The sequence below is a fragment of the Ptychodera flava genome, chromosome 12, assembly GCF_041260155.1.
Source record: "Ptychodera flava strain L36383 chromosome 12, AS_Pfla_20210202, whole genome shotgun sequence".
Lineage (NCBI taxonomy): Eukaryota > Metazoa > Hemichordata > Enteropneusta > Ptychoderidae > Ptychodera > Ptychodera flava.
In genome coordinates, this window is record NC_091939.1 from 21,372,463 (window position 1) to 21,396,444 (window position 23,982).

General features: G+C 39.7%; 1 protein-coding gene across 1 annotated transcript; it reads right to left on the reverse strand.

Moving 5' to 3' along the window:
• Positions 1-353: 353 nt before the first annotated feature.
• LOC139145385 (atrial natriuretic peptide-converting enzyme-like) lies at positions 354-22,922 on the reverse strand. The gene is made up of 22 exons (XM_070716517.1): positions 22,633-22,922; positions 22,188-22,466; positions 21,340-21,495; positions 18,178-18,360; positions 14,544-14,663; positions 13,593-13,766; positions 12,909-13,055; positions 12,155-12,258; positions 11,551-11,737; positions 10,242-10,321; positions 9,905-10,106; positions 8,569-8,733; positions 8,107-8,247; positions 7,705-7,806; positions 6,711-6,836; positions 6,234-6,350; positions 5,831-5,950; positions 4,766-4,948; positions 3,775-3,967; positions 2,949-3,211; positions 2,139-2,287; positions 354-1,107 (listed from the first exon to the last, which is right to left on the reverse strand). The coding sequence occupies exons 1-22, from the start codon at positions 22,727-22,729 to the stop codon at positions 943-945; spliced, it is 3,453 nt and encodes a 1,150-aa protein (XP_070572618.1). The 5' UTR covers positions 22,730-22,922; the 3' UTR covers positions 354-942.
• Between the last annotated feature and the right edge of the window lie 1,060 nt (positions 22,923-23,982).

The following is a 23,982-nucleotide window of genomic DNA, read 5'->3' on the forward strand; positions in this document are numbered from 1 at the left end:
TTAAATACCTAGTATTCTACTTATCAACGCAAAAAGCTGAAATTCAGTCCGGACTAGTAGTTGAATACGCATGTTCACAATATATAGCACTGTTTTGGCAACTTGAACACTTATACTTTGTATTTGTAAACTATCTGGAGAGAAGAACAAGAAAAGATGTGTGTGTGTTATGTGGAACAAAAAAGTAACGACAATGTAAAAGCTTACCACCTATTAACTTTCGGTGCTCTACCGGCAGTGTGATGTCGACCCGAAATTGAGTTATACATTTGTGTGTGTTAAGGAGACATTTCTCGAAGTAAATCGTCAGGATCAAATTTATGTCGGCAAAGCACTGTGGAAAAGAAAGCACCGGTGTCCAATAAATCAAGTTTATTGTGGAAATTTTATTGTCGTCGTCTTTGGAAATGATAAACTGTACTCTTCATGAATTGTGATTGGGTAGTTTGGTATGGAAATATCCTTACAATCCTGTTAATCAAACTCAGATCGCAGAGAAAAGTCGTCGGCAATTTCAATACGTTCATGGTTGTGACACGGTTCCTTTTCGAAACAGTGGCTGCGAGTTCTCTTTGAGGATCCTTTGAAGCATACAAGGCGATGATCACACAATCGTGTTCTAACTTGATAAAATGGTAAATACAACAGATTGAAAATCGAGATGGAGAGACGAATTTCAGAGTAGAAAGTAGCGTAGTGTTTAATACTAAACGTTCGACAACAAGGCGACTTGCGGGTATTTGTTCGGCGTCAATTCCACAACGAAGCCCACGACATGATAACAGCGCAGGTACACGGTGCTAACTTAGTGAACCGGATCCTCTGACATCGATTATTTTAAGTTCTTGTTTTTCAAGCTTGCCAATTGATCATGCTAGGAGACTCAAAAAAGGCCAAAGGTCAGAAAAGACGCCTCTATTCTCGTCCATTCCCTCCATTAAATCAAGTTTCGGACTTTTCCTCGATCCATTTCACGTACTTGATCACGTTTGTGTAGACGCCAGGCTTGTTGGGAAGGGCACAGCCAAAACCCCAGCTGACAATTCCAGTGATGAACCAGCGCCCTTGCTTCACGTCCCTGCAGACTAGCGGACCGCCAGAATCTCCCTGAAAAGATACACAGGAAAAGAATCACTTTTTCCGACGTTACATGGTGCTCGAGTTCATCATAGTGCAGACGACATTTTGTTGGTCGCCATTTAATTTACAGCAAACTGTAGGCATGTCTTCATGTGAAGCTAATCCAAGTTTGATAATCATAATTCAACATACCGTTCTTCCTGCAGAAATGCAAATATCTCTGACAAAACTAGAAAAATCGATTCCAAGAATGACCTACAAAAGTATGACGTAATGCAGGAAAGCATTCATAATTTATTGACAACGGTCATTGGAAGAATTCGCCAATGGTTGAGATGAATACCATGCGCCTGACTTGTTCTAAAAATTCTTTTCTGCGACAATAGTTCATGAATACAAACATTTTGTAAAATGTTCATTTGGACGTAAGTATCTTTTGATCTAGATCTTAATTATCAAAATAAATTAAAGGAATTGTTAAGGAATACCAGTCTTTGTCGTTGACTGTCAACAAATGTTGGCAGTAGAGCTGTTGTACTAGGGACGATTTGAAGTAATTGCGTTGATGAAATGCAATGTCAAAGTCATCACATGTTGATTAGTATGGTAGAAAGAAGTAGGGTAAAATACATTTCGACAATTGTTCACCGGCCTCCGAGTCCCACTGATACCGATTTTGATTTTACTCTGGAACGTCTCACTTTCAGCCAAAAATATACTACATTGCAATACAGTAACCTCGCTGTTTGATCACAAAGTGAATGAATATCTTTGAAAAACAATAAGAAATTGATTCAACACTGTGGGATATACTTGTAGTGATTCAGTAGCAAGGTCATTAAATTTTATTTTGGAAATTTGTCGACTTAAAGAAATTGCTTGTTGCCTCCGTTATCTTTAGAAGAAATTAAGAGGCAAATAACCCCTCATCTGTGCTACCTAATCCTTGTCAATCGACGCTGTGAGGAAACAGACCTAGGACAAAGGATTCTCTCCTCCGTGAGGACAAGACTCTTTTCTTGTTGGGCTCCAGCTCTACCCACTGATCATAAACTCACCTGGCATGCGTCTATTCCCCCTTCCATGTGACCAGCGCATATCATATTATCGGTAATGTGTCCATCGTAGGCAGATACCCGATTGCACGTTTCCCGTGGTATCAAGGGCACGAATGCTTCCTGCAGGGTCTGTGATTGAGCGCCGTTAACTGGAATGAGAAATTCGCCACTGTTATTATAACGTTACATATCGCTGAATCATAATATCCACAAGATTACCGGCCCTAGTTTTGGGAGAGATTTTTCGTTCAGAGACTTTTTAGAGGTTGTAAAACCAACCATGTAAAAGTATTTCCAAAGTATATTTGCTCAATACTGCAAGCTCAATGGTCTGCGAAGAAAGCTTCCGCTTGATAGCAAAGAATCCTCTTGTCGAGCGATAAGCAATTACGTGCACGTGTATAAAAAAAACATCGGGCTATGTGGCACTAGCCACCAGGTCATTTATGGCATCATTGAAAGTTTGACTTAAAGTAATCTTTTGTACATTCTGCACATAACTTTCAGTTTATGACAATCTAATCGGTGAGGAATTATTTTCAGTTGTCTACACATGTGAATGATTCTAATTTGTGTTGTTATACATCGCATCCATGGATGTCGCTGCCTTGATACAGTAATTAGCTCAATAACGTTGCAAAGTAATGCAAACATATCAAAAATTCTCTCTTTTTCACAAAAATTTGGAACTGAATTTCTTGATGTTTGTTCAGCAGACTAGCGCAGTGATACGAAATCGCATGAAAGTAGTTTGGCTTGAGCTACATAACGTTTTCAACCAAATAATTCCTGTAATGGCAACACACTTACTGTTCGTCACTCCCCAGCCTGTTACAAAGCATTCGGAATGTGAACTGAATTTCACGTCTTCGCTCAAACACGCGAAATTGATATAATCTGTAGCTTTGATCTCCTTTTGCAGGGTCAGCAAGGCTATGTCGTTGTCCATGGTGAACGTTGTAAAACGTTCGTGTGTAGCTATCTTTTTGATCGGACTTTCCACTACTCCTTTTTCCAGCTTCGGTGAGGTGTTGTGCTTTCCAAGTCGAGCTTTCCATTTATTTGTGTCCGACCTGTAGAATCGATAAAATGCAAAGATTATTCATTTCTGCGTGAGAAAAATTAATGACTTTCTCAATGAATCTTTGACAGTTTTACCAAATCTTAATTTACACATATTAGAAGGTGCCTTAAAAGATGCAGAAAGCGTCCTTCGTAAAAAACAAACATCACCTATTAAAATGATTCTTGATTGTTATGCAAGTACGTAAGTAAGTGAATCGTTGAGTAAATTTTAAAATAAGTGAAAGTATGCAATGAAGTAATTAAGTGATCATGCAAGCGAGCAAGTACGCGATTTATGTAAGTGATGAATCTACACGCATGCGCGAGTGTAAAGCTGATGCCGTATGTTGTGGGTTCGAATCCGATTGAAAACTATCCGAGCCACATACACTGTCAGTCTTTAAGTTGATTGTCGCAAGTGCAAATGACAAGTCCGAGATACAGTTTGAAATTATCCATTCAAATGATGTTACAAAATATCACAATTGAGCTCTGAAATCATTCAGGGTCACGTGAGTTCAAATCGTATCGTGTCAATTATGGTAATTTGGAAGTCTACAGTAGTACTTACATCAATCCCAGGAAACAATGCGCGGCACTTAGCACTTGAGTTGGACTTATCAGCGTGCCGCCGCAGGCGACGATTTCCATGCCGCTAAAGGTGAAAACTAACTGGACTTGCCACGGCCAGCTTCCTCTACTTGCTTCTTCGCCGCCAACGATCCTTTCGTTACCTTTGCTTTTTCTGGTGCCGCACCCGCTTTCTGTATGTCGGTCACACAAAGTCATAAAGAAAGTTTGACGTGAGTAAAGTTAGTCACATTTTGTATAGCTTTTGTGTGGAAGGACTGTGACTTGAGCAAGAATTGGGAAAAGATGGTCTCAAAGTGTAAATTTCAGTAGCAAAGAAACAAATTACCTTGAATTTATCGATATTTGAAATTCAAAATGGCCGCCATCCGTGTGTTAACTCTATGCGCAAAAGTAGAAATTTTGATTTACGAAAAAGCCAACTGTCGAAAACCTTTCTTAAACCGAGAGCTTTAAAATGAGCCCCACAAGTGGTAGACAAGAAAAGTATTGTAAAAATTTGAGTGCCATATCTATCGCAGGTCGCACTCTACCTTAAATTCCCTAGGTGAAAACGGTGGTGCAATTATGCCCTATCTAGACTCTTTGCTCTTATATAAAACATTGTCACATGACATGCTGAATGAAACTGATGATTTGCTATATCGTAAAGTAACAATCTCATCCGAAGAGTAAGGGTGCTACCTTTTTTCCCCAATCCATTTGAAGTCCATTAAAATCCATTGAAGTGTAGGTAATTTTAACACTTACAATTGTTTATTAATAAAGTTTGCTGTACGAAACACTTGCCCTTTATGTGTCTATTGACAGTTCAATACAAATAATGTTTGCGTTGGCCACCGCATATCTTGTATTTCTGACAGAGCGCTGATTTATCCCAGGCAAGATTTCAAAAAGAATGAGTGCGGGTATCTGGCAGAGCCACAATGATCCACAGTGATTGGTGTTCAGAATGTCATGATATCACTTACCTTCCTCCTCTTCACAGTTACTTTTGCAGACATCGAACTCGATGTGTTTTCCTTTACAGTCACCCTCGGGGTCAAGGCAAACGCGATGGCGTGATCGCTCCCCGCCGTCACAATCTGCACTGCATTCTGTCCATTCACTCCAGTAAGACCACCTGCCTTTCTGGCCCCAGCTGCTCTCTTTATCTGAAAAAACAAACAAAAATTATAATAGATTTAAGGTGGAATGCGCCTTTGGACAGATATTTGGACTCTCAAATTTTTTCAATTCTTTTCTGGTCTACCACTTGTGGGGGCCCATTTTGAAGCTCTTGGAGTAAGAAAAACTTTCACTGAATCAGTCTTCTTTGGAAAATCGAAAATTTTATTTTCCCCATAGAGTTAACACAGGGATTGACATTTTGAATTTCAAATATCGGTAAATCTTAGGCAAAATGTTTCTCCAGTACCAAAATTTGTACGGTGACCCACAATTTTTATTCTTCATTATGAAGGTGAATGGTTGGAAGATTCCTTGATGAAAATTTGAGCAAAAGTTTTAAGTCTTTCACTTTCGAGGCGCATATTACCTAATTAAGGACCCATTGTGTAAGGCAAAAGATGCCTTTTTATAAAAGGATTTTTGATAGATATATATGACCCTATGGTTATCAAAACAGTTTGTTTGCTTTGTTTTTAAAATGTATGTCATGAAGATGTTAGAGATGATGCCGAGGCTATGGCCATTGATTTTACACCAGATATTACGATGTGCTTTATTACCCTAAACCCGATTTACCAGTACACAGAGGTGACAATTCAAGAAAGACACCGTGCCTAAACTTGCCAAATACTACAAAGACAAAACTTTGTAGGTTTTGACAAGATTGTTTTTGCATGGAGGTACACAGAATTATCTTAAAACTTAAGCTATTTTACGCCCATGAGCAACATAAACATCATGTCTTTATCTGTTTATATTTATTTTTGTTTTCCTACTGGCGAATGCATATCAAATGCGGCCGAGTAGGACTTTAGAGCCACTGGCAACAAATAAATTGTTAATAAAGATTTAAAAATACATCTCACCGCATTGCCTTTCGTCGGAGCTGTCGCCGCAATCGTTCACGCTATCACAACGCCAAAATTGCGGTATGCAATAGTCACCATGCATGCACAAGTAGCCGCCATTCCAGCACTTTTCCGTGACTGAAATAAGATTTGATAGACAAGCGAAAAGGCGGTTAGGTGTATGAACCCTGGGACTTTTCCAGATTGTCACTACAATGTCAGGCTTTGTCAAAACACTAGTGTGTATTCCTCTTCGGTATCTTGTACCAGGATAATTCTTATTGGTTTACTTTATTCAACTTTCAAACTGTTGATAAAAAGATTATGTGGCATCTTTTTCTTCGCAGGATTTTCATCGTTCATTTGGTTTCTCATCGCGCATAAACAAACCGGCCAATAGAATGAGTTTGGAATTCATTACCTGCTCCACAGGCTAAAAGTTTCTCTTCAGACACGTCTTGGCAATTCGCGACACCGTCACACACTTTGTCCCATTTTATGCATTCACTCTGGTCTGCAAATTGAAAGCAATCGGAATCTGAAGAACAAACAAAAAAATAAATAGATATTAATACAGTTGCATCGCTAAAGAGTACTATCTACTACGACAACAACATCAGTTGAGTGTCTACTACAAATAAAGTTCCTCTACCTCCCCATGTGCATCTACATCTGAACTACGCCCTTGAGAGACTATTTTAACCCTGACAAATACTGTATATGCATAAATGAGGTTTAAACACTAGGCTTTCGTGTAAATAAACTCTGCGTGACATCAAAAGGGAATGTCCTCAGTAATTCGACGAATAAACTTGTGAGATAAATAATAACCTTTCCAAGACTGAGGAAGTCGTGACACTACCTTTCCGACGTAACACGTGCATAAACCAATACTTACATTCTGGGCAAGTTTCCAATTCTTCGTCCATCTTATCATTGCAATGGTATTTCTCTCCGTCGCAGATGTGCTCACCTAACACGCACGTGTGTCCGTCGTCACAAAGCAAACCATCGCAGGTAGAACCTTACATGATAAATCCAGGAATGTACCGGTGTTATTTTACCAGAGTTTACGTTTTTCACAAATCTCTCTCAAGGATCGACACTTTAGGACAGTACCCCCTCCCCCCGGATATGAACACTCAATCTAACCCTACCCCTTACCGTGGTCCCAACTGGTTGATGGGTAAGGGTATGGGCAGTATAGGTTCGGAAAGAATGGTCCTTTCCCAGATAAAGTCTATCAACAATTGGCAACTCTGGGGATCATGACAAAGTACCCTAGACGCCTAAGCTAAATTTATTGCACGTATTTCAATTATTTCGTTCTTGCATGGCATTTTTTCATCTCCATTCCTTCACTCGCAAAAACAGCCTAATGGCTTGTAAAATAACATCACTCCCAGACAGTTTTATTTTGATCGGGGAGATGGAAGTTATACGTGTGCAAATATCTTTACATGTTGGCAATATGCTATATTGGTCATTATATAATGCCAGTATATTGATGGCGCAAATACGGATATCTGATTGGCTGAGACGCAAAACCGTGGTATATTGGCGATATACCACGGCTGGCATGCGCGCGAGCTCTCAGCTTGAGCAAAAATCAGTTTTTGACGTTCCACGCCAGAATTTCAATATTCTGTTATGATATAATAGCTCGATTTTGACCAGTTCACTTCATATATGCACTCACTATCGCTCGTGCATATGTGTCGTGAACTGGTCAAAATTTCGTGGTATACCGTCGCTGGATGTGCTTTATTGCTTGAATAATTCTGGCAAGTAAAAGTGACCCAACAATTGGCAACTCTATGGGGTCCTGACAATTGTATCAACCTTTAGACTTTGATGTAAGGACTGCATGGACGCTTAGCAAAGCCACTCACCACATTGTTTGAAGCTTTCGTCGGTTCCATCCTCACAGTCCATTTTGCCATCACAAGTCCACAGTTGTGGTATTTTCGTCTTACCCTTGTCACAAGTGAATTCTGGCAAAAGACAAAGCAATACTAACATTACATAACAGAATTGAAGCTTTATCCCAGAGGAAATATCAAATGAAGTGTTTCCCTCCCACCCAATTTCGTGTTTGCACCGGTAGTTTAGCGGACACAATTAAACGCAATAAAACGCAAGGTCACTGTATACCACGATGATGCGACGGACACGCATGCGTGATCACTGTTGGACATCTATCATTTGTGTGACAAATGCCAAATATAGACGACACAAAAACAAAAAGGTATGGCCATTGGATTTAACGTAGCCACAAATAAAGCAATACTTACTGTCTAACCCGCAAAAGTCGTGTTCGTCCGAGCCGTCATAACAGTCAATGTACCAATCACATTCGTATTTTGCCTGAATGCAAGCGCCGTCGTCGCATTGGAATTTGTTCTTGCCCAAACACGATGCCCTTGTAAAGTCGTCTGGAAGATTCCGTGAGAAATGATTTTTTGCGTCAGTTTAGGTCAAAAGATAAGATTAGTATAGCTGTGAATTCTAGATTAGCGAAAAACTGCTCATTTTCAAGCTACTGCGCATGCATTGCCAAGATGGAGAATCTCGGGTCCAGGTTCCGTTCCATCTGCAATGTCGATCCTGATGGTGTGATGTTTTTCGGCAGAAAACACATTGCAAACGGAGTCTCACAGTTCTGTCTGTATAATGTGGTGAGTTATGAAAACATATCAGCTATCCAGCTCGTATCATATGCATAAAAGGCAAAAACACATGCTTTAAACAACTACCTTTATAGACAGTATCACAGTTAGCCTCGTCGCTGTTGTCATGGCAGTGTGGTCTAGAATCGCAGACAGCGGACTGCCGGATACATCGACTTCCTTCGTCACATAGAATACCTTCAGTGCAGTTCATAACCGCGCCGTTATTTTCTAGATTTCTAGCCTTCAGTTCTGAAAAGTCGTTAGAGAAAATCAGGTCGGTGATTACGATACGCTCATTTTGGCAAGACTTAAGTTTAGTGGAAACAAAATAAATTTTGTTTGAATTATCAGTAGCCTAGGGAGTACACTCATATAATCACTTTTATTTAGAGGCCCCGAAGAAAATTCCGTTCAGTGAGCAACCATAGGTGTGTCCCCTACTCTTCACTCTCCCCTAATTTTACAGAAATGATTCGTTGTATGTATCGTACTTGAAGTCTCGGAAGCGATCATAGAGGGACGGTGTAAAAAAACCGTAGTCGTATCAAACCCTGACGGCTTGAAACTTTGTTTATAAAATCAAATTTGCAAGAAGTTATAACTGTTTTGCGCTTAGGGACCGTCTCGGATTGTCGCAGAAGTTCAAGAAACGAAATTTCTTCGTTTAGATCAAAACCCCCTCCCCCTAAACGAAACTTCAAAAGTGCGAAATGTTCATGTCTGCCTGAGACTACAATGTTGCATTTTGCTATAGCTACTAAAGACGTATGCCCCTTGCCACATTACAATTAAAGTAATCGATCAGATTTGAGTACTAACAGGGCATTTTACCGCATAAAAGTTTCATTCTATTTTATTTTCCCTTTTTGAATCTCCTGTGCTGTTCTTTGTCTTTGTGAGCACGCAATTTGTACTTGGTAGGGGCGGTAAATAAGCGAGAAACTTTGACAAGGGAGCCCAGGCATGTTCAATCATATTAAAACGACTATGATCAGGTGCATTACAAGTGAGAATAAAGACATCTAGTGGTTAGAGCAGATGCTTATAAATAGCACATTTAAAAAAATGATACTTTTGTCTTTGTATAATTTGATGAATGAAAGGTTTAGGATACAATGTTACTATCGGTAAATTGTGTTTGTGGCACAAACGAGATGGAAACAGTTACAAAGTTGTTGGCACGAGTGTGCAGTTTTTCTTTAATTTAAAATAAACACACGAAAACTTGTGATCACAAAATAAAAGTGCGAAAGTGAAGTTCACTAATTGAAAGGAGGTCAACCCCCCCCCCCCCTAAACGAATGAATTTCGCTTTTTGAACTTCTGCGACAACCTGAGACGGTCCCTAATATCTGATCATTCAACCGATTAACAGGTGCGTTTCGAAAACCAATAAGGGCACTTGAAATTTCGAGCTCACCTGGAATAGGGCAAAGGAACCTCACTTTGTAGTTTGCGCATTTCTCATTAGCTGGCTGGTCTTCATTCAAGCAAATCAGTCCGGTGGATTTTTCACAAGGCACTTTCAGATTCTGTCCTCTGTACTTCGACGGTATCTCTGTTAAAACTTCCTGGCACTCAATGTCCTTCGGCTCGCTGCACACTTGGAAGCCGAAATACAGCTGAAAAAAACGACCAAAAAGATAAAGGACTATTACTTAATCGTGTCGAATTGAAAAAAATTTTCATCAATATTATACATTTTCAAAAAAAATGAATAGTGGTATTCTTAAAGATGTTATTCAAATCATACTCACGTAGACGCTTAGTTTCTCGTAGTCACCATTTCCCTCAGGACTGTCGATGTTGAACCATTCCGTCCAATAAGTAGACTCTTCTGAAAAGTTGAAAGCAATGAACTAATTCTCTACAAATCGTTATACATCCAATACATGACCAGTAAAAAAGATCATTTCATTGAATTGTACTGAATCAGTCGAGTCGTCATTCCCTTTTATGTGAGGGTTAATAGATCACAATTACCGGGTCAAATCTAAAGTCGGTCAGTCTTTCAAAGACTTGCAGTTCTGGCTTTCTCCCTCAAATTTGATTAGATATGTTGTGCGTTTATTGTCCGTCAATTATTTAATATAATGAATGGTCATTATTGAAATATGACAAACTTTTGTCGACCTGCCTTAATGTTTTGAACCTGAAACAGTAACATGTTTTATAGAAAATTGTGTTGTTACATAAATTTAATGACGAAAAACAGGAATAAAAATCACGATACTGTTCGCCTCGTGAATATCTATACTTTATAGCAGAGGGGAGTAATCATGTCTAACAAACACATTCACATCTACTGCTAAATTTCCTCGATACAATGGGTTTCAATTCAGTGTGTGAGACCGTGTTAGCTGAGGAAACATCTAACTTTCAGCTGTAAAAGCAGCTTCATTGTAGGTAAAGTGCAATCAACTGTTTAGCTGTCGGTCTAGACGGAGTTGTCCCATTCTGGTTGACTGTAACTGGTCAGTGAGTCGGTGACTTTGAACTGTGGTGATAACCAAGCTAATCATTTATATTGTACCATTGACTGTAGTGTCTATGATTGTACATACAGTGTGTCTGTCCCGCACAGAGTTGTGGCACCGATTGAAACCCATTGTAAATTACGGTCACTTATTCAAAGTTTAGTAATGAGCATTGTTCGTCATAAATTGCCTACAACAGAAAATTATGTACTCATTCATAGTTAGACCCCAGCAATGCCAATAATCTGAATAGTTTTAATTTCTTTACAGTGTAATTCCATTGTTTTGAAAGGCTTGTTTCAAATTGTTTACACTGTAGTTCCATAGACCCTTTTCATAAGTCTAGCGCCCTCCTGTGGCCACTGTGAATTTGAAGTCAAAGCGAGGCCACTGGGAAAAACCCTCCAGCCGCTGCCCAGGTTTGTCCCCAGTGGCCTCGCTTTGACTTCAAATTCACAGTGGCCACAGGAGGGCGCTAGACTTATGAAAAGGGTCCATTGTTGCACAGTCCCTCTATCAACTAGATAGAGGGACTGTGATTGTTGGAAAGATTTTGTACTATTTGTGATGTGATAAGACTCCAACGTACCTGGACATCTGAATCTGACTTTGTAGTCCTTGCATTTGCCATTGGACTGATCTATGTTATAACAGGCAAGACCTTCGTCCACCGTGCATGGCTTTTCAAAATTCTGTCCACTTCCTCGCCACGAGTAACCAGTAACCGCTTCTATGCATTGTATGCCGTAAATGTTCTCGCACAAATCTGGATAACGCTGGGGGTATAACAAGAGATCGGAATGTCGCATTTCAACCTACAACTCGCCAAAGAATGCGCAGTCGGGCGATTTTTATTATACTTTTCTGATCTACCGCTTTCGCTGGCTCATTTTGAAGCATGAATAAAGTTTTCATAGTCCTTATTTCATGATAATCGAAAATTTTAATATTTTGAAATCAAAATATTGGTAAAGTTTCGGTAATTCATTTTATAATTTGTCGTTATGCCAAAATTTGCATGATGACCCCGACTTTTAATCTTAATTCTGTAAAACTCTGCATCCAGATTTGCATGCCAAAGTCGATGTAAATTTGTCAAAAGAATAAACATCGGAAATGAGAAGCGTGAAAATGAGAAGCGTGTGCACGGTGTATGAAAGGAAAGTGGCAAAATACAGGGTAGAACCTTTCACCTTCCTAATATCCTTGAGTGTTTCCATGTCGCCGCCGTTGCCATTTTTCTTTGGACCGTCGACATTGTACCATTGTGTCCACTCTGTACCGGCAAACATTTCATCTGTAAACATGAGAAAATAAAATATGATAAAATATTTTAAAACAGAAATGCACTTGACCCTCGTTTTTGCCTCTCGTACATCCCAAAGTTTTATGCACAGAATAATTTCAGTTATACGTGTAACAAAATAGGTCACTCAATTACGTGAACAGTCTTGCCTGGCGGTTATCACGGTTGTCAGAGTACTTAAACTACGACGGAGGTACTCCGCCTTGTTCATTGTGTTGTGCAAAGTTTGCTTTCGTCCATTATGAGCTGGGTAGAAGGGTACATTATTGCTATTATTCGATATTTTTGGCGATGCCAGTGAATTTGTAGATGTAGAAAACATCTTGGGCCACAATGCTGGATAATGGGATTCATCATTAGTAATAATCTGAGGGAATGACGTCACATAATTCACTAGTATTGACAAAGCTATAATATAATAATCCATGTTGCTCACTCAGGTGCAGGCATTTTGGACCAGTAAAATTTTATTGAAATCAGACTGCATATGCTCCAATAGATCCGACCACAAGGCAATGAAGTCACTGCTACATTCATCTATGCGGTGAACACAAGTCAATTGTGAGATTAGTGTGGGCAAATGTCACTAAAATGTACGACCAGGTTTGATAGCACTCAATATTTCAACATCTGTTACATACCCACATGGTAGTTGGAGTAGAACCAAACAGGATTACATAGGAATGAGTCTTCATCCGAACCATCTAAACAGTCATATTTGCCATCACAAACCTGGCTGAAATCGACACACCCCCATCCGTACGCACAGTTCAAACCAAAACAGTAGCCTGAACACGTGGTAGAAACCATACGTTAGGTCATATTTGTACAAAGTGTAAACTATCATCTTTGGGTTACAAACATTCTTTTTGTTAGTGTCAAAGGTCAAGGATATACTGTCGCTATAGATGGTGGATCTGTATGCAGCATTGATGCTAGTGAAAATTCAATATATTAATTCACGTTAAAAGACGCTAAATTACAAGACCATGTGTATCCACAATATCAGTCATTTTATGACTTCAGGAAGTACAGATGATATCTCTGTATCTGGAATTAGCGCAATAACTTTGTAAAGTTTTATTGTGAAGTTAGGAAAACCCCGAAAAAAATTTTGGCGCACATCAGCAGAGCGTAGTTGCGAACATCATCTCTGTCATTTCACCTTGTTGGTTTTCTTTACATTTTCAAAATAATTTGGTGCGAAGTGACGACAATTGTCTTTCAAGTTGACTTTGCTTTGGTGATTCAAGCCGTTGCACACAGTTTAGATACGTATTAGGTGATATCAGATTTATATACGTGGGTCATTTCGTAATACTCACTGGTGTATGAATACATGTTTTCAAAACCAATTTTGCAGAAGATGTTTTCATCGCTACCATCCACGCAGTCCACGTTGCCATCACACAGGATGTAATGAGGTAAACATTGTCCATTGTTGCAAAAGAATACGTAGTCCAACATGTAGTAGTCAGGGCAATATCGACCGTAATGGACTGTAAATATGATCCAAAAACAGCCAATCAAAAAGACTGCTAGTCTACACGTTCAATCTAGGTTGTTCATAGGTTCATTTTGTATATTTCACTCACAAAATTACCATAAATTAAAGTTAAGGCTAGGGAAGGTTCTATAGCTGTGTTGTAGACAAGTGCTTTTACTGTGTTTTCATAATTTTAATGAGATCTTCGGTAGGAGTGTGTCTATAGCCATCAGCTGCCGCACAAGTTAAAGATGAAGTGAACTCGCACGCTTAAATTTACGCTATCTTTCAATTTTCCAACGAATCACTCCATTGTGTGAAGAGAAGCAGATCAAACTATCGCATTTTCTTAAGGGGAAAGTACCTCTTACTTTTAAAGATTTTTTCAGTATTTTTGTATGTCAATGGCAAGACCTTGTACTACTTCCAAAATCACAGCGTCTTTGACAGGTTAAATGCACTGTAATTGTTTACATCAGAGTTCTAGTCAGGACCACGATTCACTTGTCAACAGTCACAATGCAGTTACCACACGGGCAGACTGAGTCAACAAGCTGAATACTGTTTATATCAACATGTTTTGGGGAGTAGAACAACATTCTGTAGTTGACATTAAAAATCAAAAATACTGAAAACAAATCAAAAGCAACAGCTACTTGCCATTTAACATTTTATTTCTCTCGTCATACGATTGCGACCTACACATTAAAATGTTAACATGAAGTCGCTGACGGGATGGAAGCTAGAAGAACGATTCGGTAAATAAATGAAACTGATTATTAATTCATACTCATGTTGCATCCATAATGTTCGTCATCAGAACAGTCAAACTTTCCATCACATAATTTGTCTGTCTTTATACACGAACCATCCGAACATCTGTATTCACCAGATTTGCAATCCTCTCCAACTGAAACAAACATCATACAAAGTGAATGAAACCCTAATTTCTATCGTGTCTGGTGAATTACTGTGGATGATGTAACACCTTGTCACCGAATTTCCCAATTTTTAAATGTAATACAGTCACACCATTTTTTCATGATCATTTCTTGTTTATTATCTATCAATGATAACGCAGTGAACAGTCTTAAGGTAATATGCGCCTCGAAAGTAGAATAAACTTTCGCTCAAATTTTCCTCAAGGAATCTCTCAATCATTCACTTTCAAAATCATGAATAAAAGTAAGGGGTCCCCCTACAAAGTTTGGTACAAGAGAGACAAATTCCCCAAGATTTACTTATATTTGAAATTCAAAATGGCCGCCATCCCTGTGTTAATTGTATAGATAAAAATTAAATTTTCGATTTTAAAAAAACTAAGACGATAAAAGTTTTTCTTACTCAAAGAGCTTCAAAATGAACCCCCACAAGTAGTAGATCAGAAAAGAACTGAAAAAGTTTGAGAGTCTGATTGTCTGTCCCCGAGGCGCATTCTACCTTCACGTAGAGGCTGTTGAAGTAAGTGTGAAATTCCGGCTGTAAGTAAAATCCGAACATGCTTGACATGAAACCATAACATTTTGCATTTAAGGTCGGATTGAATTCAATCTTGAATAACTAAATTTTTGACTGAACTTCTATATGCTTTGCTGACAAACCGAATACTAGGTATTCAACCGTACCCTAGAAAGCACAGCGAACAGTTGCTGCAGCTATTGGTGTATGAGATAGAAAACCCGGAATATTGTTATCACAGTCTTCGAGCCTCAGGGAGCCGTCATTATTTACGGCCGGGGGGTCGGAGGAATGTGACGAGGGGTCACTCAAAAAATTCAAAACTTCCAGGGGATTGCTCAAAATGTGGAGAGGAAGAAGGGGGATTGATCAATTTTTGGTGCGAAATAAATTTGAAATACCTCTAAACTTGCACCATTGCACAAATCAATTCCTCAAAATTTTCGATGCGATGGGGAACACCCCCATCTCGTGCTCTCCCCTCGGGATGTTCTTTACTAGTAAAAACAAATTGAAAAACTCTCCCATTGCACAGTACTGTAGATTTCCCAGAATTCATTATGCTTTGTATCCTCGAAGATACCTGAGTGAAGTCTACCATATCTCCCATGTGTAGACAAATTCACAGACTATTTATCAAAATTTTGAAAACGTACTTTTATGCACACCATTCTTCTAAATTCTCATTTTAAATAATTTGGAAAATTATGCATAATTGAGAGAGGAGATAGCATTTTTGTGAAATTTGCCACAGATTGTGTCCTCAGCCATACAGAATAATGTGATGGAAAGTAGGGAGACTAGTTGCACCTGTTTTATGAAACAAAAGGATATTGATTTTTTGCAATGGAAGTGACAAAAGAAATTTGCATGCTAAGTTTTCTCAGAGAATGACCCCTTCAGTTCGTCATAACTTGCTGCCCAAAAAGCATGGCATTTGTAGTACCTAAAGAATGTGACTTTTCTGGTTGTTTAGCGGTTATTTTGAAACTTTCACTGATATATCTAAACGTACTTTTACTAGATATTATTTAAAAATTATTCTGATGCTGCACATTAGTGCTTACATGCAGAAATGAAAAAGTTTTTAGAAAAGTAACCTTCAAGGATACAAATCATAGAGAATTGTGGGTAATTTATTGTACTGTGCATTGCAGCAGAGTGCACCATTGCACACATCAATTTCTCAAAACTTTCACCGGATCTAGGCCAAAACTGAACTGTTGTGAATCCATCCATTATTATCACAGAGTCAAATATTTTAATTGGCTTCAGTTAAATAACCAATTGACATTTAACCATACGTTTTCGGGCTTTTCATTAGAAGCTAGCAGCTGGAAAAATTGACACATGAAGTCGCAGGTTTTCCATTCCTGCATATTCTTTTGGTCTGCAATCTCTGGCAAACTGAGAACAGTTTTTACAAAATGTACGGTCATTGTTTGGTTTTTGAATATTGTGACTCAAACACTGATCATGCGAAAAAATGTAATAAAAATACGAGTGTTCAATGACATTTTCAAACAATTTTTCTGAGTGGAAAATAAATTGAAACACCTCTGAGATTGCATCAATACACACATCAATTTATCAAAGTTTTCGATGTGAGAGGGGGGACACTCCTCCTCTCGTGCTCTTCCCCTCGGGATGTTCTAACAGTTTTACTTGGTAAAAAGCAACCTAAAATACCTCTCAGATTGCACCAGACTGCACCAGTGCACTCACAAATTTCTCAAAAATGTCTACACCGGCAAGGGGACAGCCCCTCTGACATTTTCCCCCTCAGCCTCTCGCATGTTTTCCACCTGTACTTTCAAATTCTGCCCCGTCAGATATCCTAGTGAAAACCCTGTCAAAATACCCATCCAAATTAAACAATACTATATGATTGATACATGTAATGGCGTGAGCTTTTATATCTGTATTTTGTTGTGACTTTGAATTTCATTTTGTTGGTTTCACCTTTTTCAACCGTCATGAGATAACGTATGATAGTCTAGCAGGGTACACCAGGATTTGAAAGTCTTTACTATTGCTGTATTTTTGTAAATTTTACAAATACATGTATCGGCATTTAACCTTTGTAATTGAAGGGGTCAGTCAAAATTTCTGTGTTAGAGAGAGCGTTACTAAAATTCGTCATGGCTGACAGGGTTGGGGTACTCTAGCTGCAAAATTGTAGCTCTACGGTGAGGCGGTCGGTGAGTTTGGGTTTTTGCGACCTCGCTCACCAGTAGAGCTACAATGCCGAAGGCCCTGTAGCATACAAAATAAGCGCGCCACACATGGCACGGCATTTTCATGTAAAATCCCACATATTTACCGCATTTGGTCGTACCGATTTATCACTACTGAAGACTAAACACTATATACTACACCAACCTTGTCGTTTATGGGGTTTGGTATAAGCACAGACACGTCGATCGCGTTCCATAAACATTGAGCGTGTTTCTGGGAGCTGCCATTACCGGAAGTTGGAAATGGCGGCTCCAAGAAATGTTTTTGGAACGCGATTGACGTATTTGAACAAATACCAAACCCCATACACGACAAGGTTAGTGTAGTATAGTATTTGATCTATAGTAGTGATAAATCAGTAAGTAGTGATAAATCAGTATGACCAAATGCAGTAAATATATATGGGATTTTACATCAAAATGCCGTGCCATGTGCAGCGTGCTTATTTTGTATGCTTCAGGGCCTTCGGCATTGTAGCTCTACTGGTGAGCGAGGTCGCAAAAACCCAAACTCACCGACCGCCTCACCGTAGAGCTACAATTTTGCAGCTAGGGGTACTCGAAATTTCTGAGTTTCCGATGAAATTCCTCCCACCCACCCCAGGCCGTAAATAATGACGGCTCCCTTATGTGTACGATTTTGTAGACAAGGCAATCGCTGAGAAAACTACGGTATACCAAAGACTATCTGAAACGACGACAACGACACATGCATGGGAATGGAACTACCTGCAACGCACTGTCTCGAATACTCATCAGAGCCACCGTAGCCAGTTTCATCGTTCGGGTCGCAGTTATTGATACCATCGCACACTCTGTCATTGGCAAGGTAGATGTGTTTCCACACGGGGTTACTGTCATTCTCATCGCAGAGAAAGGTGGAATGGGAGTCCCAAAATTCCATGTTGCCAACTGAAAGATAAAATGAAACCGTACGATTAATTGGTCATAGTGAATATATAAACTGAGAAGACGCTAATATTTGCATACGAGCTAGCTAAGAAGAGTTTCCTGTGGACAACTGTCAGTAGTAGGCTGTCCGAAACCCTAGCCATAACGACACCTTAAACCGGTAACTCTCGTAGGGCCCTACCGAGAAAAATCGATGAAAATGGGCGGAGCAAAACATAACTAATATGGTTTCTTTGTGAACAAAAAGTAGCAAATTAAAACAGCTGGTTGAACACCTCCAAAAATAGAACGTGCACGCCACATACTGTAAACATTGACTGCACGGTGACTTTACGTATACTATTTTCACCCAATTTTACGGTTTACTTTCCATACGTTACATCCACTCATTTCCCCAATAGGTTTTTCTTGAACATAGACTTTTTCGAAGTCTTACTGGAGCAGAGGTTCGGCGCGGCGTCGCCTCGGATTTGTACAAACCGTGATGACGTTGCCAGGCGATCGATCGACACTCCTTAGTTCTCATGCGTCATGGTATACGTTTCTCGTCCGAAAACGAAGCGTTTGTCATTGTATTCAGCGCCTTTTTGAATGATTCAACATAATGCATATCATGACAGTGGCAATAGCTATCCGCATCTTTGTATACGGGTAAACGATGCAGAAATCGTAGAAAATGTAGTTTTCTGCCACGGGATCTATTATCGGGGTTTTCCTCGGCTCAGTCATAGTATATATAGTGTACATCACTCTTGCAGGGAGTCTTGATTGAAGATAATAATGAAGCACCGTTTTGTCCAAACGCCGTCCTAGAAATGCCGCATTTCAGGAAAGAACGGGAAAAAATCAAAACAGTTCTGAAAGAACAGCAAATTCGCCTACTAGATGTCCAAATTTATCGAGTGTGGTTATTTCAATGGACGACGCGACGGACATTTACCACAATGCTCAACGGCCAAGTCGTCTACCAAATTTTGTAGAGCTTTTGTCTTACAAACAATCCTTTCCTCGTTCGACCTTAGTTCAGCGAGGCAGGGCTGTGTCTCCATTATAAAACGTAGTTTTCCACAGTTCTTGGATGGTAGTTGTAGTTTCCTTTTCAAAACTTTCGTTGTCTCATGAACTCGGCGCTGTCGGATGGGAGGGTACCGACGACTATTCCCCGGCTTCGATTACAAGTTTTATGGTGACCGAAATGAAATGTGGTGTCGATTTGTTGTCTTATGATTATTTCAAAAGCTTCTGAAAAATACTTATTTTAGAAATCAAACCTGTTAATATTTAATCACCAAAAATAAAATCAGAATAAAGTGATTTCATAAATTCTCCGAGCATTCGTTTCAATGTTCATCCCTCCTTATAAAATGGTGAGTTCTAGTATTTCGCTACTTTGAACGATCCCGCCAAAATCGAGTGCACTGCACTTCTACACTCTCCACGCAGTCGCGATACTATTCATTACAAACGCGTGGTAGTCAGAGTCAGACTGCTAATCACACTATGTCAGCTGGCTTTATGAAGATAGCGGTCACTGATGAGCACTAGAGGTAGCCACGGGAATTTTCTTTGCCAGGAATGAATTGGAGCTAACTGTGATGGGGATCGAGCGCGGACATTTGAGTGCAACTTATGGGACTGATTAGTACGGTGACCTCAGCTGCCGCCGGCGACGTTTGTCAACTCGACGTGTGATCACTGAGATCAGTATAAGTGACCCAGCACAGTGACGACCGAATATGCCGAAGGCGATTGCAGGCGTCAAAAAATCCCGGTTTTGTCAGCACATTGGAGGCTACTTGTCTTTTTGAATTTTGACTTTGTTCGCTTTGTGTTGCATAGGCATGCACGGCTTTAGATCGGGAAAAAAAATGTATATCACTTTTGGAAACAGCTATAAAGAAGCGATAGTTACGCATATCGCATTGCGATGATTGCGCTTTCAACAGTACGTTGACTAGAGGGTAAAACTTGACATTTGAAAAGAAGATAGAAGATATACAGACAGTGTAGACAAAGTGAAAGATCATGCCAGAATTTGTGCTGGTACTTGTCCGTGGTCTCAACCCGAACATACCAGACGTACTTTATGCCGGGCATGAATGACAGTATAGGCCTTCCTGTCTGTAAAATGTACGGCTCAGGTAGGCCAACACAAATGAAAACGGTCCTTTTCAGGACCAACAAATTTTCCAAAAAGAGAACTACCGAATCAAATGTGTTTGCATGTATTTGTTATACACAGTGTGTGTGCGTTTGTATCTTTCGGTACGCTCCGAGTATTTGGTGTTTTTCCCCGCCTTGAACAATCAACGCTACGTACGGAAAAAGTAAACAACGTATCGCTAATGACTCATTTGCAATTTGCATATCATGTCAATCATGCAGATTCAAACTGAACATCGAACGTTATACCGGCGATATTACCGGCAAATATTTTATCCTTTTTCTGGTTCCAGACGTCATTTCAAATTTAATTTCGTCAGAAACCAAGTATATTGTGCCCAAATACTTATACACATATCCCTCAATTTCCAAGAAAAAATTAATCGTTAGATTTCTTAATTAACGGTTTTTATGGACGGCGTCCAGAGCGTACCGAGTACGTTTGAATATCCCACCATTATGACCACTCTCGTAGGTTCTCGCGCTTTTATACGGGAGTTGGGGCTTTAAGTGATTGATACGAAACGCTTTCTTAGTCCACCAGTCTTTACTTTTTCTGGTGAATTTCTGCACTCCTTTTGTTCAAAGTGCGACTTCCTTAGACAACTTGTTATACAAATTACCGTTATGTCTTATAGCTGTTGAATTATAGCAACCAAATGCACCAACCAGGCCTTGGGTGCCGTACATAGAATAAACTCTACGATACCGACACTCGAGATCTATATTTCGCTCATTTGACCGCCAAGTCAATTTGCTGAAATGATATTTGAATTGTGAATTTTCTGCATCGTTTTCAGAAAAGTGATAACGTACCTCCAAAAGTAAGACACGCGTGTAGTTCGTCGGTTCCGTCGGGGCAATCGGTAATGCCGTCGCAAACCCATTGCGTTGGAACACAATCGGCGCCGTTGTAACATGTAAACAGAGGGCTGTAACAGAAGCCATTCCAGCCATGATCTTTGGTATTGCCTGTAAGATAAAAACGTTCCATGGTCAAAATGCAAAAGTTGAGCGTTTTAAAATTCAAGACACCGGCGAAGAAGTTAAACGAAATGTATCATCAAGTTGCGAGTGATATAATTACTTTTCGTTAACTTTTCTGAGCTCGTCAAGAATCGAGTGTATTCGACAATATTTGCGTCTGCTTACTCGTGACTTTCATAGCATTTTTCAAGTCAAATGGATCGGCATTGTTTTTGCAATACATGTCATAACGTTCATCCAAGATAAGTATTTTGGGTCAGACTATTAGACTCAATCAGTGTGATATGGCCATATACAGACAAATTCGAGCAGCTTTCGCTAGTCTGCGCCAGAGATTGTAATTGCATCTGATTTTTCTAACGTCGCTACTTAATGTCGATGCAAGAAATGCACTTGATGCGCGTTTGGAGGTTAAAAGCATGCCTGAAAGGTATACAGTCACCTATAATCTAAATATGCCCATATATGGTCAAAGGGGCGTTCCTTTGTATTCAAAATGGCCATTTGAGGGCGCTGTTTTAAAAAAGCGGCCACCCGCTTAAAATCTGTGATTGGTTAGATTTCCTCTTTCCATGGTAACTGTGGCAAAATTGGAACAGGTGACAGTATACCTTTAAGAACACCACCGCTATAGAAGTTAACGGTAATGACAAGCTTTATATAGTTGTTAAACTCACAATACTTTTCGTCACTCCAGTCCCCGCATTCGTTCAAGCCATTGCACCGTTTGTTTCTGGGGACACAATGTTTGTTCGAGCAAGTATATTGTTTGCTTGAACACGTGTTACAGCTGTTTGGCTCGTCCGTGTCGTCAATCAGGTACCAGTTATCGCAGTCGTGGTACCCGTCACAGTAGTATTTGGCTGGAACGCAGAGGTCGCTGTGCTCACATTGAATACTGCCCTCTTCCGAACACGATGTCGTTTTTCTTTCGAGAAGAGTAGAATTCTCAGAGGCTGTGGGAAATTTTAGAGACAATTTTAGAAGACGAGTATATTGTATTTCCCTTCCAATTGTTTTACCATAAACAGAAAAACGGATGGTTCTGTCAGCAAATATTCACTCATGTTTTGGTAATAGTGTATTACATCCTCTTCTGAAGCACAACCAAAAAAGGCTTACCTGGGATTTTTAGCGACTGAAGCAATTCATCGAATTTCGTAGAGTTCGATAGTGTTAAGATGATAGCGAGTACGATAGATCGCAAGCAGCTACTCATTATGTTCAAAAAAGCCCCTCAAAAGTACAGGCCTTCAAAATGCGAGAATACTCGGTGAGTAATTCTCCGACTTTTCAGACCGAGATACTTTGAAAGGCGTGGACAGCGCTGCAGAAACTGGCAGAGTGACGATCAGGAGCCAGGGCGTGGCGTGGCGTGGAGTTGCCTTCCTTCAACCCTGACTACGGCAGCTGTTGTTCATTAGGTATAGCTACGTCGCAGATTGGCTACTCAGCGATTCCTTCCTGTGCAGGTGGACAAAACCAGTGTATGCTAATTTTTCGGCCTCAGTGAATAGACCGTTGATGTCATATCAGATTGCAAAGCTGTAATTGCTTTCAGTTGATGAATATTTTACGAGAAATCCCAGATACTGATTTTGAAATTGTAATAGACGAATGGCGGATAAGCAAAATTTTCTGCCCATGTGCAGCAGGCTCGGAAGGTTATATCTGATCGGCCGATTTTCACTATTCACGACAGCTTAAGGAGTCTCTTGTGTATAATTCAATGATAACGGTAAGATTCAGCCGACCAATTGGATTACAGCTTCCGAGATGCTGCACATTTAGCCCCACATTCCTACCTCATGTGCTGTCGCAATGCCGCAATGTCAGTATCAAATCTGCATGATCTTCCGGTAGTAGCAACGACGCTCACGAGCTTGTTATTTGACTCGGCACAATAAATGTACTTTTGGACAGACACTAATTGTGAGAACCATGTTTCACAAAATGGCAACTTTTCTCCACTGTCCTTGTATGTTGTGTTTTTGAATTTTGCGATCATATTTGGCAGCAAAAGTACCAATCTTTTGCCTCTAGCGAATCGGACAAACTCTCTTGTTATTTTAACTTGAGCGACGAAACACCACCTTTTGATTTTGGCTAAAAACAGTTTTCTGCTATATATGTAGCTTTCGAGCTGAGGCTAACGTGCCAAATTTAGGTGCAACTTTTGACATGCAGACAGCTACCACTGTGCATATTATTGCTGTATTTCAGAGTTTAACTAGTGGAAAATAGAATGAATAGAGTATTAAATACATGCTTACTTCCGCAGGTTACTGATCAGCTGCACATTGTATATGAACTACTTGCATAAAAGATAAAGTGACTTAAAGCGACAGTTCTCAATCTCTTGTTCTCGCACAAGTTGTAATTGATATTGGTTATTTACGTGATGCCAGTCCTTCGTTCTCCTTTGAAAGTTGTGTCCTGTTAATTCGTTTCCTTAGAGATCAATCTGTTAAG

Bases quoted from the DNA above. Each gene is read 5' to 3' on its own strand.
- LOC139145385 (XM_070716517.1), bottom strand. From the start codon at position 22,729: ATGAGTAGCTGCTTGCGATCTATCGTACTCGCTATCATCTTAACACTA. The intron at 11,738-12,154 runs GTGAAAGGTTCT...TTATACCCCCAG, and splicing joins CACTCAAGGATATTAGGAAG to CGTTATCCAGATTTGTGCGA. The intron at 8,248-8,568 runs GTAGTTGTTTAA...GGAATCTTCCAG, and splicing joins CTGTGATACTGTCTATAAAG to ACGACTTTACAAGGGCATCG.